Source organism: Microtus oregoni, unplaced genomic scaffold, assembly GCF_018167655.1.
Source record: "Microtus oregoni isolate MIOR12 unplaced genomic scaffold, Mior012 000002F_ref0000024, whole genome shotgun sequence".
Taxonomy (NCBI): Eukaryota; Metazoa; Chordata; class Mammalia; order Rodentia; family Cricetidae; genus Microtus; species Microtus oregoni.
In genome coordinates, this window is record NW_024543061.1 from 72943378 (window position 1) to 72962850 (window position 19473).

Sequence of the window (19473 nt, forward strand, 5' to 3'; positions counted from 1 at the left end):
TTTACATTTTATCTTGTATTGATATTTATGCTATTTTTTTATTTTGCCAAGAAATGCATACTTTGACTCTTATCTTGTTTTTCTTTTATTGAGCTTCAACTTTGACTGTTAACATTTCATATTCATAGGTTCCATCTCTAAAATTCATTCAACTGCAGATACTTTACAAAGCAGAGAATTTCTCTCAGCACTGAATATATGTACTTTTATTTCTTATTGTTTCCTAAGCAACAGAATAACAAACAACTACTCACTGCACAATTTTCCTGTTTCCTAATTCAGTCCTTTAACCTCTTTTTAAAAATGAAATTTATTCATACACTATTCAAATATTTGGTTGACATTTTCAAATGTCAATGAGCCATGTATAAGTACTATAACTTCCTCCTCTGAGTAACTACCTATTACACATGTTCACATTTTAGAACATATACATCCCCAACAAATTGCCTCTGAAAGACATACAGAAAATAAACTAACATTTTTCCAATAAGTAAGTAAATAAATAAATAATGTTAGAAGATGAAAGTTATAAAAACAAACCTAGTAATAAGAAAGGGTTCCTTCTAAAGCTTCACAGAAGTCTTACAACAGATTTAACATCATTGGACACATGCCATATAAATATATACACACAAATATTTTACATATTAACATAAATCACTTTAAAATGTCGAAGTGATTAATTATATATAGAAAAATTATATTTTGCTAGTTATGTGTTCATATATTTATTTAGTTCATATTTATTTTATATTTATCATATATATTTTTTCTGCCAAAGCAGTAATAATTAGAGAAGTACCAAAACTATACAAAATTTTGCAAAATTCACAATGTTACAAGTGAAGTACAGAAGGTTGAAATATATACAAAAAATTAAGAACTAATGTTTCTCTAAAAAACAAAAGATGATGTACATTTTAGGAAACTGAGGGCTCCACAGCACTGAGCCTGCACCTCAGCCACCACATCATGGAAATAAATGCCTGTCTAAGTTTAGTGTTTCCCAGGATCAAGACACAGGAGTGGCCAGAAGGGAAAGCAATCCAATAACCCAGAAAAGAAGAGAAACTGAGCTTTGTTGCTTATACTTAATGTTACAAAACTGCAAAAGAAGTGAGAGAAAATAAAAGGGATACAGTAACAGGAATGTGACCACCATACACAGGGCCTTTATGTGGGCTGCCTTGCTGATGTCTCTAGAGACATTGGCATTGTACTGCATGCTCCTCAGATGTTGCCACAGGGAGAAGATGAGCAGGAGAAACACAGTCAGGGTCACAGTGAAGGGGATGAGTGTGAACATAGTGTTGGTGAGTAAAACAAGACTAGCAACTTGAGAATAATTACTTGAGTAACTCTGAAGAATATATTTGCTTCAATTCTGTAAAGTAAGACATCAGTGTGTGTGTCTATGACTAAAACATTTAAAAACAGGAGGAGCAGAGACGCCAACAGTGTCCCTGAAACCATTTTTTTTACTCTCCACTTTAGATGAAGAAAAATAGTTTGAAAAACTGGCTATCTTGAGAAAATAAAACATGCTGAGACATGTAGCAAGCCAGATACTGAAATGATTGGTTACTGTAAAGAAAATACAAGTTTGTCTCACAATTTCTCTAGTTATTATTGTGGCTGGATACCATTTATATACAAATAAATGTGCAGTTAGCGAAAAGAGAAAATCAATTCTGAAAATTGCCAGAGTAGTCAAGATCTGGTCTATGAAAGATATCTTTCGCCTCTTTACCCAGTCCATAACGTTCACTAGCACTGTGAATGCATTGCCTAAATTTCCCATTAGAAATTCCACACTTAAAGTAGTTAATGAGATGCAATATAGGACAACATTCATTGTTTCTAAGATGATGCTCCAAATTCCACTATAGTGATAAATATTTGTGAATACATTCTTCTGATGTATGTCTAGCTGATCCTTGAGAAATCATAACAAACAAATTCAATGAACTTGTATGTACAATGTCAAGTAAGCATCAAGATTTTCTAATGACGTGGTTTATAGTTTTCTTCACAAAAATCTTACACTTTGCAAGAAAACCCAGGTGAGCGTCATCCAGATGCTTCATACCTTACACACAATGTACCAGACAGAGTTCTCCATATTTGATGCTAAAGAAAGCAGAATTCCCATGCATTGTCATTAAAACAAATAAATTTATTTGTATTGTTATGATGGTTTGCCTATTAAATTGTAACCATTTAATTTCTGATAAGGAAAAAAAACATAAAATTCTAACTCACATAAAAGGTAAAGTATTTTAACTTCTATGTAACATAAGCATTCCATTAAGTCTTTCAAAATGAAGACAGGTAGGCACCTATATATATTTTCAAAAGATTTTTCTACAAGCAAACAATTACCTAGTAATCTTACCTATTTAGTTACTCTTCAAATATCTGGGACTGAGATTAACAATTTTACTTTTGATAAGGTTATATATACATGCATACACATATATATAATAATATATACTAGTTTATAAATCTGTATTTTACATCCTAATCCCTTTCATTTCTGATTGAAATAATTCAGGTTTATCATTTACTTAAATTTATTGTGCATTTGACTTATAATTAGTAATGTAATAGTTGTTAGAAGATGGTATAAAATTGCTTTCATTTTTAATTCTGAAATAGTAATGTAAATATTTAAAGAGATGTGACTATCTTCTTAAAACATGTAAAGAAATATGGAATAATTCCTATTCTGTTACAAAGCAGACAATAAGTTTACATGAATTCACTTGCACAACAAGGATCTTTTTCATTTCCATGTATCCTACCTTTGTTAATCCATCTGATTCCTTCACCAGTATGAATACTAGGCACTATTCTTGTCTCTCCAGTTTGCACTGACATTTGCTCCTGTAATGTCACTGTAGGCATCGAGGCATATAAAGGACAATACATAGCCCAGGAAAGAAAGGGAGTGGAGCAATGGTTCATAACATTGGAAATGATAGTCAAAGAAGCAATAACAGAAAAGAGAAGTATTAAAATAAGAAAGCAGAAAAAAAACATGTATCAATAACTGTAGAAAATTTGGCCTAGTGGTGCAAAGTTATACATGGCACAGCACTGAAGGAAACTGGGCTAACTGGTAAGACCCAGTATCAACATAACACTAATAAAAACGCTAAGATAGAAGTAAAGCTATAGATTATTGCATGTGAAAAAAAATGGATTATAACTGGAAATTGGAGCAATAGAGAAAAAGAAAGTGACAAAATTTCTTTTTTTTTTGTTTTCTCAAGTACTTGGATACTTTTCATATGACAATAATACAACTTAGAAAAATACACTGAGTCTCAATTCATGCATCCTTTATATCTAGAATGTAAAATATTTTTTATTTTATTTATTTTTTTATTGAAAAATATTTCAGCCTTCTCCCCGCCTCCCATTTCCCTACCCCTCCTCCCACTCCTCTCCCCCTCCCCCCATTCCATTCTTCAAGTGACCAAATTTCTAGACCTGAAACATTAACGTACCTGAACACAGAAAGGTCCTCATGGGATGGCTCTTTCCCATAACAAAAAGGCCAGAAGAAGACAAAGAGAAATGCAAAACACATGGAGGGTGGGGCTGTGTGGAGAAAATGCTAGTACAGTAGCTTCAAGGCCTTTAGGGAAAGTGACAAAGCTTGTATTCATGGGAGGCAGTAACACCAACCCAGGAGCTTCCCTGAGCCCCTCTTCTCCACCTTCACTCTGGACAGGAAACATGAGGTTCTACTAGAATAGCTGTAGCTGCTGGACTCTGTAGGCCAAGTTGCTTTGTTCAGATTCAAAACCTCAACTGTGTTAATAGCAGCAAGATTGCCGTGAAAGTCTCTGACACAGTTGAAGGAAAAGAACCCAAACTCCTGCTGAATTGATGCAAGGCACTCCTTTGCAAAAGGAGTAACACATGTTCAAGAGACAATGCAACAAAAACAGAGCTACAGAAAAAGCATAGGTTCCCATGCCCAGCGCAGGGCATTCAGCAAAGGTGTAATTTATGTGTTTATCAATTCAGTCACTCTTTGATTGGCACAGTTCATGATTGTTTTAATTATAAATCTGTGTGAGATCTCAAATTTCTTATGTTTTGAAATTTTTCTGGTGAATATCTTATATTGTCGATGATATTCCTCCATTTTGAACTATAACAGAACTTGTGAGCATTAGGTCAAATTTTGTAAGTGATCATCCAATGACTGCACAGTGGCAGGGAAAATGTTCATTGTAGTCTAGATTTTGTTGCTTCACTTCTATGAGCATACAATATGCACACTTAAAAAGCTTTTAAACAAAACCACAGAGAACCCCCCCCCAAAAAAAAAAGCTTTTAAATTAGATTCCATTGGTCAACATCTCTGTTTTTATGCCAGTACCAAGCTGCTTTCATTACTATAGCTCTGTAATAGAGTTTGAAGTCAGGTATGGTAATGCCTCTGAAAGGACTTTTATTGTATAGGATTGTTTTGCCTATCCTGGGTTTATTGTTTTTCCATATAAAATTTATTATTGTTCTCTCAAGGTCTGTGAAGAATTTTGTTGGGGTTTTGATGGGGATTGCATTGAATCTATAGATTGCTTTTGGTAGAAGTATCACTTTTACTATGTTGATCCTCCCAATCAAAGAGCATGGGAGATCCTTCCATTTTCTGGTATCCTCTTCAATTTCTTTCTTCAAAGACTTAAAGTCTTGTCAAATAGATCTTTCACTTCCTTGGTTAGAGTTACCCCAAGATTCTTTATGCTATTTGTGGTTGTTGGTAGAAGGTGATGTTTCTCTGATTTCCTTCTCTGCTTCTTTGTTCTTTCTGTATAAGAGGGCTACTGATTTTTTGGAGTTGATCTTGTATCTTACAAAGGACACTGAGAGTATAATTTGTGGCCCTAGAGAAGCTAAATAATAAGGTGAACCCAAAGAAAAACATATATTTATTTTCCTGGATATTGGAAGTAGACAAGATCACTGGAAAAGTTGGGAGCACGGGGGTGGGTATGGGGTGGGGGATAGGGAAGATGGGGAGAGAGAAGGAAGAGAGATGGGGAGAGCTTTGGGGGATAGGATGGTTGAGATGGAGGAAAGGTGTATATGGGAGCAGGGAAGAAGATACCTTAATTAAGGGAGGCATTTTACGGTTGGCAAGAGACTTGGCTCTAGGGGGGCTTCCAGGTGTCCTTGGGGATGTCCCCAGCTAAGTGCTTGGGCAGCAGAGGAGAGGGTGCCTGAACTGCCCTTCTCCCATAGCCATACTGATGAATATCTTGCATGTCACCATAGAACCTTCATCTGGCAATGGATGGAGATAGAGACAGAGACCCACATTGGAGCACTAGACTGAGCTCTAAGGTCCAATTGAAGAGCAGAAGAAGGGAGAACATGAGCAAGGAAGTCAGGACCACAAGGGTTGCACCCACCCACTGAAACGGTGGGGCTGATCTAATGGGAGCACACCAACGCCAACTGAACTGGGGATGAATGAGCATGTGATCAGACTGGACTCTCTGAATGTGTCTGACAATGAGGACTGACTGAGAAGCCAATGATAATGGCACTGGGTTTTGATTCCACTGCATGTACTGGCTTTTTAGGAGCCTAGTCTGTTTGGATGCACATCTTCCTAGACCTGGATGGAAGGGGGAGGGCCTTGGTCTTCCCACAGGGCAGGCCACCTTGATTTCTCTTAGGACTGGGAAGGGAGGGGGGATGGGAAAGGGGGAGGAAAATGGGAGGAGGTCGAAATTTTTAATAAATAAAAATAAAAACTTTTAGAAATATTACAAGGAAAAAACATACAAAAAAGAGGACTCTATGTGGATGAAGAGAAATGAAGATAACTGAAGTTCGGGTGTGAAGGTAGAGAAAGTGGAGATGACAGTTATGGGAGCTGTTGGAGGACCAAGATAATATGTTCAAAATACATTGCATGAAATTTTCAAGGAAATCATAAAAAATATTCTTAAAATAAAAGGATCAAAGAAAAGAAAACAAAAACCCTATATATGGCCAGAGAAAATTCTTATCTCTTCTTTTTAAGTAAGGAAATGTAGATTGTAGATCTTAGCTACCTTGAACAAACAAAACAAGCTAAGGCACACCAGACAGTACAAGGATCACTTCCACAATGGGTTTTAAGGACACTTTTCTTCACGTGCTCATTATTTGAATCCAGGTGAACTAGAGTTGAGTGCACTATGTTATCTTTGCCTATGGACATAATTCTAAAGATAGTTCAAGGAGTAAGAATTCTATCACCAGGGATGTCTTTTCTCCCAGTAATACTCAAGCCATTTTCAATGCTATGAAGTTCACATTGGCAGATTTTTCAAAACCAAATTCTCTCAATAACTGGATGAAAAGCATGCTCAGTAGTAACTAAGCCTGTATAACTGGTTTATGTATAATAATCTCCACACAAAAATCTCAACAGATACTGTTTCTGTGTGGACAATAAAATCTTTTTTCTTTTTTGTTCATTTTGTCATTTACCTTCTAGAGTTCAGTGTATTTGCATCATTTCTACATCCCTTTTCCTCCATCTTAACTCTCCCGTTCACTTCTTCTTGCTACCTTTCAAATTTACTACCCGTTTTTTTCATAATCTTTGTTACATGCACACACACACACACACACAAACAAACGTTTCAGTCTGAATGATTTTCTACTGACTTTTACTTTCTTTGGACCATGTTAAGGAGGAATGCAACATTAACTAAGACAACCCCTTAATTCAATGCTAGTTAATAGAAAAAAAAAACTGCTATCCAAAATTAACTCAAACCATGCACTGTACACCCTTACATCAGCCCGAGGCGTCATCTGTTTGTCCTGGAGGTAAAGCTGAATTCTCATTTATTAGCATGCAAATAAAGGCAGACTCTCTTTCATTGTTTTGCAAGCATTTTCCTTTGTCTAGCATCTTTGAAATCTGAGTTCATGAAGTGTGACTGTCGTGCAGCAAAGCTTTAAATTTTTAAAGTTGCAAACCTCTTTTTAATAAAAAAGAAAAAGAAGAAGAAGAAGATAAAGAAGAAGAACTGGTGAATGCAGGAATGTGTGAGCTTCAGTCCTCAGGTGATATCATGAATGGTTCTTCAACATCAGGATTTTGTTTCGGCAGATAAATTACATTCATGAAGAAGAGCTTTTTCTTTCTAAGGTGTCTTGTTATTTATAGTATCTTCTTGGGAAATTTCTCTGCTCTACAATTATCTGGTGGTAATTAATATCTTATGCCTTCATTATATTAAGTGAAAAAGTCACACACACACACCAATTCAAGGCTGAGAACAAAACACCATTCAAGAAATCATTGCTGTGATCACTGAGCTAGAATTCCACTGTCTAGGTATGGCAGTAAATCTAGTGTGTTGATGAAGTGAAAGCTACTAACAGACAGGAATCTTGGTAGACGTGTTGTGTAAAGGTTATTTAAAATAGTGTTTTAAAAGCCTATTGAACGCTGTGTTCTGTGGTTTACCAGTACCTTGGCAACATAGTAGAAGGAAACTAAACAGGCTTCCATCTTGATACTGAAAATGTGAGATTTCTCTCAGATGCTTTTTAGTGAGAATTGTTCTGTGCACTTCCACTTTTATTGCCCTGTGGATTAAACTGTGTTTGAAATGTTATCGTTATGCAATTTACATTTTATCTTATATTGATATATAATATAATTTACTCTATATAATTTTTTTCATCAAGAAAGCTATACATTGACTCTTATCTAGTTTTTCTTTTATTGAACTTCATCTTTGACTGTTAGCATTTCACATTCATAGGTTCCATCTCTAAAAATTTATTCAACTTCAGATACTTTACAAAGCAGAGCATTTCTCTCAGCATTGAATATATACACACTTCCTTTTCTTAATATTTCCTAAGCAACTGAATAACAAACAACTACTCACTAAACAATTTTCCTGTTTCCCAATTGAGAACTTTAATCTCTTTTCAATAAGAGAACTTATTCATACAACATTCAAAAATAGGCTGAAATTTTCAAATGTCAATGAGCCATGTATAAGTAATATAACATCATTTTCCAAGTAGCTACATATTACACATGTTCACATTTTATAACATGTGCATCCCCAACAAATTGTCTCTGAAAGACATACAGAAAATGAAAACATTTTTTCTAATAAGTACGAAAATAAATTAACAATTTCGAAGACAAAAATTTGATAAAACAAATCCAATAATATAAAGGGGTCACTTCTAAAGAGTCCCAGAATTCATACAACAGTTTTAACAACATTGAATACTTGCCACATGAATACATACACCCATGTATTTTACATTTAACGTAAATCATTTGAAAATGTCAAAGTGTCTAATTATAGATAGAAAAATTAATTTTGCTAATATTTTGTGTTTATATATTTATTAAGACCATGTTCATATCCATCCTTATAAAAACAATATAAATATTTCCATATTTTCTGCCAAGGCTTTAATGGTTAGGGCAGTACCTAATCTACACAAATTTTTCCAAATTCACAATGCTACAAATGAAATACAGAAGTTTGAAATTTATACAAAAATAATTTATTAAGAACTAATGTTTCTTTTAAATACAAAAGATGATGTACATTTTAGAAAACTGACTGTTCCACAGCACTGAGCCTGCATCTCAGCCACCACACCATGGAAATAAATGCCTGTCTAAGCTTAGTGTTTCCCAAGATCAAGACATATGAGTGGCCAGAAGGGAAAATTACTCCAATAGCCCAGAAAAGGAGAGAAACTGAGCTTTTTTGCTTATACTTAATGTTACAAAACTGCAAAAGTAGTGAGAGAAAATAAAAGGAATATAGTAACAGGAAGCTGAACACCATTTGCAGAGCCTTTATGTGGGCCACTATGCTGACATCTCTGGACCCTTGGGCATTGTACTGCATGTTCTTTAGATGTTGCCACAGGGAGAAGATGAGCAGGAGAAACACAGTCAGGGTCACGGTGAAAGGAATGAATGTGAACATAGTGTTGGTGAGTATAATGTGCCTCGGAACTTGAGAATAATTACTTGATATGGCACTGAAGGAAGTATTTGCTTCTATTCTGTAAATGAAGACATGAATACGTGTGTTTGCAACTAAAATGTTTAAAAACAAGAATAGCAGAGATGCCAGAAGTGTCCCTGAAACCATTTTTTTTATTCTCCGCTTTAGATGAAGAAAAATAGAGTTTGAAAAATTGGCTATCTTGAGAAAATAGAAGATGCTGAGACATGTAGCAATCCAGATACTGAAATGATTGGTTACTGTCCAAAAAGTACTCGCGTGTCTCAAAATTCTTGAAGTCATTATTATGGCTCGATATCGTTCATATAGAAATAAATTTGCAGTAAGTGAAAAGAGATAAGCAATTCTGGAAATTGCTAGAGTAGTCAAGATCTGATCTATGAAAGATATCTTTCTCCTCTTTACCCAGGCCATAATGTTCACTAGCACTGTGAATGCATTGCCTAAAGTTCCCATTACAAATTCCACACTTAGAGTAGTTAATAATATGTAATGTTGTACACCATTCATTGTTTCCAAAATGATGTTCCAAATTCCACTATAGTGTTAATATTTGTAAATATAGACTTCTGATGTATGTCTTGATGATTCTTGACAATTCATAACATACTAACTTACTGAACTCATATGTACAATATCAATTAAACATCAAGATGTACTAAAGAAGTTGTTTATCATTTTCTTCACAAAAATCTAACACTTTGCAAGAAAACCCAGCTGAGCTTCATCCAGATGCTTCATACATAACACACAATGAATTGGAGTCCTCCATAGTTGATGCTGAAAAAAGCAGAATTCTCATGTGCTGTCATCAAAACAAATAAGTTTATTTGCATTGCTTTAACTGTTTGCATATTAAGTTGTAACCATTTAATTTCTGACAAAGAAAAAATATAAAATTCTGACTTACTAAAAGGCAAATTATCTTAACTTCTATGTAACATAAGAATGCCATTAAATATTTCAAAATGAAGCCAGTTAAGTATCTGTACATATTTTCCAAAGTTCTTCCAACAAGCAAACAATTACCTAATAATCTTACATAGTTTTAGTTATTCTTCAAATACCTGGGACTGAGAGGATTAATAATTTTACTTTTTATAAGGTCATATATGCATGCATACACATGCATAAACTAATATACAGTAGTTCATAAATATGCAGTTTTTATATCATAATGCCTTTAATTTCTGACTTAAATAACTCAGGTTTATCATTTTCTTAGAATTCATTGTGCATTTTACTTACAATTAGTGTTATGGTAGTTGTTAGGAGATGATATAAAATTGCTTTCATTTTTAATCGATGCAATAGTAATGTAAATATTCCAAAGACTTGTGACTATCTTATTCACACATGTAAATAAATATGGATAATTCCTATTCTGTTACAAAGCAGACAATAAATTTACATGAATTCATTTGCAGAACAAGAATCCTTTTCATTATCCATGTCTCCTACCTTTGTTAATGCATCTGATTCCTTCACCAGTATGAGTACTTGGCAATATTCATTTCTCTACAGTTTGCACTGACATTTGCTCCTGTAATGTCACTGTAGGCATCAAGGCATATGAAAAACAATACATACCCCAGTCAAGTCAGGGAATGGAACTATGGGTCAGAATATTCTTCAAGACCTAATACATAGTCAAAGAATCAATAACACAAAAGAGAAGCATCAAAATAAGACAGCAGAAAAACATATAACATAAAACATTAGTAACATAAAAACATAAAACTTACCTAATGGAGCACACTGGTATATGTGGCTCAGCACTGAAGGAAACTGGGCTAGTTGGTGAGACCCTGTGTAAACATAACACTAACAAAAATGTTTAGATTGAAGGAAAAGCAAAGGTTATTGTATGTGAAAGATGGATTATAACTGGAAATTGGAGCAATAGGGAACAAAGAAAGTGACAAAATTTCTAGAACAGAAACATTAACATACCTGAACGCAGAAAGGTCCTAATGGGATGGCTCTTTCCATAGCAAAAAGACAGAAGACAAAGAGAAATGCAAAACACGTTGAGGTGGGGCAGTGTGGAGAAAGTGCTAGTTCAAGAGGTTCAAGGCCTTCAGGAAAAGTGACAAAGCTTGTATCCAGGAGAGGCAGTAAAGCCCCTTTTTTCCACCTTTCACTCTGAACAGGAAACATTTGAGATATTCTACTGGAATATCTGTAGCTGCTGGACTCTGTAGGCCAAGTTGCTTTGTTCAGATTCAGAACTGCTACTGTATTAATAGAGGCGAGATTGCTGTAAAAGTCTCTGACACAGTTGTAGGAAAAGAGCCCAAATTTCTACTGAATTGATGCAAGGCACTCCTAAAGAGAGGAGTAACTCATATTCAAGAGACAAAGCAGCAAAACAAAGCTACAGAACAAGCACAGTCTCTATCCCCAGCACCGGTCACTTAGCAACAGTGTAGTCATGTGTTTATAAATTCACTGTTAAAAGTGTTACAGTCCATGAATATTTTGATCGTGAATCTGTTTGAGACCACAGATACCTTGTTTTCTATTTTCTTGGTGAATATTTTGTGTCAACAAGGAAATCCTTGCGTTTTGAACTATAATGGAACAATATGACCATTAGGTCTAATTTAGAAAATGGCCATCAGGAATTGGATGGTGCCAGGGAAAATATCCATTATAGTCTAGATTCACTTCTATAATCATACAATATGCACACTTAAAAAGCTTTTAGAAATGTTAGGGGGAAAACATACAAAAGTAACAATTGAGAAGTGATGCTGATAGGCCTTCGTGTAGTTCAGTGGAAGAATACTTTTCAGTCATGTATAAGACCCTGGGTTTAATCAACAACCATAAAAATAAAAAAATAAGGAAATTATTCTTCTTACTAACTAAATTTTATAATGTTAAGTGGCATTTTGCAAACAAAATAAGTATTAGGAAATGTAATGATAGTAACATTATCCAGAGTTGAAAAGTATATGAGATTTTATTAAAATCTTTTATATGGTTTTCAAAAACTACCATATTTTCACAAATGCCATCTACTTTGGTGCTCCAGCATGCTGCAGTTAATACTTCTGTTTTAATAATCTATTAACATTTCACTGAAAATTGTATAATAGCTAGGCTCTGTTCTGAAAAATGCTTCTGTTTGTATAAGTTTTCAACCTCAAAGTGAACCAAATGAAAACAGAAACAAAAAATTCATACTACATAGAGATTTCATAATTTGCTTATTTTCTGTCATCTTGACAGCCTTCACATCATTCACCCATTCCTTCACCCATTTATTAATTCTATAAAATATTTTGACAACTATTTTGTTTTCACTTTTAGATGCTAAGAATAAACAGAACTGGCATGATTTCCCCTCCCTGGATGCTTTTCATGTATTTGAGGAGATTGATGTTGAACATGATTAATTCTGTGACTGAAGTGATCTGCTTTACTTTTACATAATGATGATAAGATTTCATAACACCTCGATTTTAAAAAGATAGGAGCTCGCATTTTGCAGGACCTTCATGTGGGCTGTGACACTGGGATCTTATCATCCATTGCGTGGAGCAACATCTTTATGGGCTTCTTTCAAAGGAAGATTAACCCCAGAGCACAAAGCAGGGATGTAGTGCAGAGGGTGCAGTGTCCACAGTGAGGACAGTCCCATGTGAGTGTGAAGTATCTACATGAGAACAGTCCCATGTGAAAAGCTGCTGTGTCCTTCATCTTTGTCTTTCCAGTCATGTTGTTTTCATACTTTCTCACCAGAGCTGTCTTTCCTATATTCACACCCATAAAAATAAATAAATAACTAAATAACAAGGAACACATTTGTGAGAGTGTATGTATATGATATTTGCATGCTCGTATGTGATAGTGTACATGTGCCACAAAGCAAAGATCACAGAGAATGTCAGGTGTCATCATTTATCACTATGTCCCATTTCCTTGAGCTATGATATCTCACTGTTCCTGGAGCAGAGCTGGTGACCAGCAAGCCCCAGTGATCATCCACTCTCCACTTCCCACCCACACAGCACTGGTGTTACAGATACACATCACCATGCCCTGTTTCTTATGAGTTCTGTGGATTTGAACTTAGATCCCCATGGTAGTGAAGATTCTCTTACCAGATAAGTCATCTTCCCTGCCTCCCTTCAATAAATCTACTTTAGAGTTCCCTTGAATTATGGATGTAGTTAGTTATTCTTTACAATTCTATGACCAATGTCAAGCAAACAGCACCACAGTGTGTTAGTAGATCTACTCAATCCTATCTTTCTGCAAACAGTAAATTCCCATAACTGCTCAAATTAACTCTTGTTCACATACTCTTTGTCTCTCATATAGATAATGGAATTCATGGTTAACTTTGGATTGAAACTGTATTCTTGTTTGCTAGCATGCAAATAAGGACACGTTCTGTTTCAACATTTGTAAGCACTTTTATTTAATATCTCCATTATTTGTGTTAAACAACTTTCATTTTCTGTTAATAAAATGTCAGATTTAATAAGTAGATTATTCAGAGTACTTTCTTGGGAACCCAGGATACTAATACTCCTTTAAGAGCTAGTAACTTTGTGTAATGTTGTTTAAAACTGTGCACTTGTGTACTTATACAGAGGCACACACACACACACACATGCCTCATAGAATTATTGTTTATCTTCTCAAATATGTTTCTCTTGTAGATAATTAAGTCAAAGCACCTTTCATGCCCTTCAGACTTTTCAGTTTTTTATCAACGTTTGTCAAAAAAATTCCTCAGATTTAGAGCTTTGGTGAAGCTACTGGTTTCGGTCCAATCAGTTTTAAAATAATTAATTTTTTAAAATAATCTGCAATTCACAGGATCAAGGTTTAAATTTTTCCTGTGATTTCAACACTGTACAAACACAGTAAATTTGCTTATATAAATGGATCAAAAATTAGAATAGTGGGTCTAATGATCGACTCACTTATGCAGTCCACAAACACTTTCAAGGAAAGTATCAATTATATTAAATTGTAAACAAAATTTTCTTCAATAAATGAGACTAAAAATCTTGATTACAATATGGAAAAAATGAACTTCTACTCAAATTCCACACAAAACAAAATGTTAATTTGAGTTGGTAACAAACCTTATTAAAAACGAGTATAATTCTAGGCGAGTGAGAAAATATTCTTATAATCTTTATAGCATAATAGGCAAAGCTTGGTAAGGCAGACTTGTGGCAATCCTCCTACACCAGTCTCCCAAGTGCTGTGTACCACTTTGCCTAGCTTCTCTAACAGTTCTTTTCAGTTTAGCATCTCCATCAGCATATCCACATGTGCTTCCTTCCTTTGCATTTCTCTCCTGTTCTCCCAGAACTTTTATCATGAAGTCATGTTGGATTTTTTCAACGATCTTTTCTACATCGATTGGATTTTATGCTTGTCTTTATGTCCACTGATATGAATTATTACACTATTGACTTATGTCTGTTGATCTATTTCTGCATCTCCAGGATAAACCCAACTTGGTTGTGGTAGATGATCTTTTTTCTATATCACACCTTGTCATAAAGATTATAGCATTTTTGTTCATCACGGATATTAGTCTGCAATTTTCTTTTTTCTTTTTTTGATGTAGTTTTATCTTGGTTTTGTATTAGGAATTTGTTGAAAACATTTGGAAGGATTACTGTGTTTCTTTTTTCTTTTTCTTTCTTCCTTTCTTTTCTTCCTTTCCTTTCTTTCTTTCCTTTCTTCTTTCTTCCTTTCTTCTTCTTAACCATCTAAGAATATTGGTTATAAGGCATAGTGAGAATAGCAATGGTTACAAGGAGAGTGAGGTGCTAGAGGGAAGGAAGGGCCAGGAGATGGGCATGTGGGTTTTGAAATGTATAAGTACTGTGAGTAGGGACTAAGAGATCAGACTAAGGACCTTGATATGCTGATGGGGGCCAGAAGTATGTGTTGGCAAGCAGTAAGGGAAATGACCCCCTTTGGCAGATAGGAACCCACTTCACAAGTTCCTGGAAAAATGCTGGCTTTTATCTAACCACCAAAAAGCCTCCTACAGTCCAGGTTGAGTTCATTTTGTGATATTTGAACTTCCTTTTGAAGTTTGGGGGATTAGAGTGCCCTTTCGACCTGACACTATTTGGAGCACAGGGAGGCTTTGAATATGTAACACATACACGCAGATCAGGGTTAGATATGGGGCATTTTAACATTGATATTTAAAACTACACTGTATTGTGAAAGTCATGAACAAGCACTATACATACATGTAGCTAAACGAAGGGATTACTCAAAAACACAATAAAAGTGCACCACATAAAGCATTGTGACTAATGAAGTCACATATTTCTATAAGGGTACCAAGGATATGAAAATAGATAATAGTAGTGTTCTCATCATTAGAGCCTACTTTAGGTTTTTCACCATTACATTTCCATGCAAAAAGCTGGATTTTATACCTAATCTACACTTTTTATGGGTTTATATTAAGTGGAGACACACGATAGATAATAGATAGACAGACAAATAGATATACACACAGTGAAAAAAGGGGGCGTATATATTTTTGCTTGTTACTAGCAATCTAAATCGTCCTAATACACAGTTAAATTCATAACCTAATATGGTGACTTTTCACAGTTACAGCATGCTACAAATGCAGACTGCCTGTATCAGCTTGTGTACGGTGACCATCTTGTCTTAGTATCAGAGTGAATGCTACAGGATCACGGAGCAGACGAATTCATTTTAATCCACCTTTGATCCTTGCAAAAAAAAAAAAATGTGTACTGTTAGCTGAATTGCGTCAGCTCACAGAGCTCTTTTCCTTTAAAGCGACAGCGACCTCTGCGCAGCTGTCCCTACAAGTTACATAACCGCCTGCAGCGGACCTTCCACGGGAACCTGACAGGAAGGGGCGGAGCCCACGCTGCCCCGCGCCACTAGGGAGGGAGCGGTCGGAGGGCGCGGAGGACGCGGAAGCCGCTGCCAGGGTAGCGGGGAACGGGTGGCCACGTCATCCGGGCCACGGCCCGACCCTGCTCGGGACCGCGCGGAGCTGCTGAGACCCTCGGCCGAGTGGGACAGCACCATGGCCCCCGCCGACGTCCCGTCCGCCCTGGCGCTCACGGCCCTGGGCCCCGCGGCCGCCACCCCGTACTGTGCCTTCTGCAAGGGGCTCTCCCGGACCCTGCTCGCCTTCTTCGAGCTGGCCTGGCAGCTGCGCACGAACTTCCCGTACTTCTACATCGCCGGCTCGGTGATCCTCAACATCCGCCTGCAGGTACACATTTAGAGCCGCGCCTGCCTGGCCGGCCTCCGGGGACCCGCAAGATGGCCTCCGCCCAGGCCGCCCCGCCCGCCGCGCCGCCCGGACGCGCGTGAAGAACGGGCAGACTCGCGAGAGCGCGCTCGCGCGCGACCTGCCCCCTGCCTCCCCTGCCCGGGGTTTGGAGGTGGTTTTTGAAAGCTCGCCCGGTCTGTTAAGAGCAAAGACGTTCCAGAAGCAGAGAAACTAAGGCCCAAGGACGTACCTAAGGAAAACGCTTCAGGAAATCTCGGGCGAATCTTGGGATTCACAGATTGCATTGTGAGAAAGGGGGGAAAAAAAGGTTTTCAAGAACACAGATTTACATCCAACTTACATTCTGAGAATATTGGACTGTCATTGAATCAGAGGCCTGATATACCATGAATGTGACCTGAAAAGTATATGTTGCTTCCTCACACAAGAGGATACATTGAAACTGGATCAGAGCCAGACTACAGGAAAGCTTGTCCCCATTGCCAAATGTGACAGCGGGATTTTGAACAAATGGTGGGAGTGTGAGAAGATATCCCTGTCAAAGAGACATTAGAGCCAAAAAAAAGTCCAGTCGAAGCAAAAAGAAAGAAACTGATTATTCTCTGCTAGTAATGCAAACTGATAATAATGCAAATGGACCAAACATGGCTTTCTTCTTTAAAGGGAATACTTAATTTCGGTTACAGAGTAAAATACAGAAGTTACAAACCTTGCGAAAATACAGTTGACACGTGGAAGGACAAGAATGTAAATGGAATGGTGCTGTCCTTGTGGAGTGGGAGGGTAATATATATGATCTGTTGTGAATGATTAGGACGTTTTGTGCATTATGGACAGCCAGGAAGTTTCTAACTGCTAAAATGGAGGGGGTAACCAGATGAAATAAACAGGAAATGCCCAAGGATGGAGTGTACTGAACGTCCAAAAAAGAGCAAATGCCTGGTGTATGTGTGAATGTATGCTAGAGATTTTTCCAAGTTTGGGGTGAGTTAGTACTTATATTTTATTTTGAAACTAAAACTGAAGTCATTATAAACCCCATGAGAAATAAAATAGTCAAAAGTTATACTGTCATACCTCATGTGACTAATACTGTACCTGTAATATAAGTACTTGGTTGACAAGAAATGATAATGTAACATTGGGTAGCTTGAAGAGGGAAAGGGTGTGTATGTATTGATGGGAAGTCCATCAGGAGCTGTTACAGAGGAGTGGAGATTTGGTTCAGTTGTAGAGTGTTGCCTAGCATGCCCAAAGCTCTAAGTTTGGTCCCCAACTCTACAACAAAAAGATGTGATATATAAAAGGAAGCATAAACTATGATTAGAAAAATCAATGCAGAAACATCTAAGAGTTAAAATCGTTATTTCGGAAGAAAAGAAATGCAAATAGATAGAGGGAAAGCAATGGTTTGTTCTTTTTTGTTACTAATCTAATACTGTTATGTGATTCATATTTAATCATGAATATGATTTTCTTAAAGTCTAATTTAAAATAGTTCCCCAGGTAATTATGTCTGCTACGGTTTAAATGATGCACAAAGGTCGTGGGATTGAAACTCTAAATCATACAGAACACTGTTCCTGCTTGATAATATATATTAATATAGAAACATTCTACCTATTCTAGCTTGGAAATAATTTTCATTTCTACTTGTGATTTTCCTTACATATAAATGTAATTGTATTTGTTCTAAACTCATGTAAGATGAATATATGCTGCTACAGACTTGACATGGAAGTGGAACTGTCACAGTTATTTCCTCCCTAGGAGCACTGTTAAGATAGCGCATGCTGTTTTGAAAACCCTCTGCCGTCTTTGTGAGCAAATTGCTAGTTTCTAGGCTCTTCTAGGAAAATCTCATGATGCGCAAAGATAACTGAAAGGATCAAGTGAGAGCCAGACATAGTAGTACACAGCTGTTTCCCAGTACTCAGGTTGAATTGGAGCATCATGTGTTCAAAAACAACCTGGGCCACGTGTTGAAAAGTCTGTACCACAGAAACAAAAGCTAAAGTGTCCAGTGGTTAAGAACAATATTTCAGAAGGAAATCCAATGTCTCCTCATTAGTTTAATTCTAGAAAAGCTTAAGAACCCAAAGGTTTTATTTTTCTTTTGTTGTAGTAATTTGTTTGTGCTTTTTCTTCCTTCTTTTTTTCTTTTTTTGTTTTGTTTTGTTGTTTTGTTTTGTTTTGTTTTGACAGGGTTGCTTGGGAATTTGCTGTATAGCCAAGACTGATACCCCTGACATGTGCCAATAAGCATTTAATCTTGCCAGATGAGTCCCAAGGCTGTTTGACTACTGTTCCTTTGCTAAAATTTTAGTCTAAATGGGTGCTTTGAAGGGAAAAATCATCAGTTTTTAATTGATAAATATTCCAGATGTTTTAAAATATCAGAAAAATCCGACTGTAATAGGACAGAAACAGTGACCACAGAGAGAAAGATCTGGAAACATAGTTCAGTCAGTACAGTACATTCTGTAAAAGCTTGAAGATATAAGTTTGATCCCCCCCCCCCAGAGCATTCATAAGTAAGCCAGGCTTGGTAGTATGCTTGCAGCCACAGTGCTAAGGATCCCTGGGGCTCTCTAACCAGCCACCCTACTGGGAAAGTTCTAGGATGTTGAAAGTCGCTTTCTTTAACAATGCCTGAAGAATTATACTGTGTTTAACCACTAGCTGCCTCCTGCACATCTCCCTACTTAATATCCTTCTTTTATCCTTTTTTCTTTAAATCTAGAGTCCAATTCATGTTACCCATATATACATGGGTGTTGGTCATCCATATACCTTACGAAAAGTGACGGAGCTGGAGAGATGGCTCAGCGATTAAGAGCATTGCCTGCTCTCCCAAAGGTCCTGCCAGCAACCATATGGTGGCTCACAACCATCTATAATGAGGTCTGGTGCCCTCTTCTGGCCTTCAGGCATACACGCAGACAGAATATTGTATACATAATAAATAAATTTTAAAAAAAAAGAAAGTAACAATAGCTATCTGCCTATAGCCCCTCAGCTGGGAACTGGGCCACAGGATCCCCACTTATTCCATGATGGAGTCTTTGAACTAGCTTAATCTAGGCTGGTCTAATGTGATTATCGCAGCTCATGTGTGTAATAGCCATATCATATCTAAAAGTTTGAAAT

General features: G+C 36.6%; 2 protein-coding genes and 1 pseudogene across 2 annotated transcripts; 1 reads left to right on the forward strand and 2 right to left on the reverse strand.

Moving 5' to 3' along the window:
- Nucleotides 1-1015: 1015 nt before the first annotated feature.
- On the reverse strand, nt 1016-1762 carry LOC121436766 (annotated as a pseudogene).
- A 6853-nt stretch (nt 1763-8615) lies between these two features.
- LOC121436775 (taste receptor type 2 member 140-like) lies at nt 8616-9554 on the reverse strand. The gene has a single exon (XM_041636754.1). The coding sequence runs from the start codon at nt 9552-9554 to the stop codon at nt 8616-8618; it is 939 nt and encodes a 312-aa protein (XP_041492688.1).
- Nucleotides 9555-15929: 6375 nt separating this feature from the next.
- Smim10l1 (small integral membrane protein 10 like 1) lies at nt 15930-18056 on the forward strand. Its single transcript, XM_041638162.1, has one exon. It carries the CDS (start codon nt 16111-16113, stop codon nt 16312-16314), a length of 204 nt encoding a protein of 67 aa, XP_041494096.1. The 5' UTR covers nt 15930-16110; the 3' UTR covers nt 16315-18056.
- The last annotated feature ends 1417 nt before the right edge of the window (nt 18057-19473 follow it).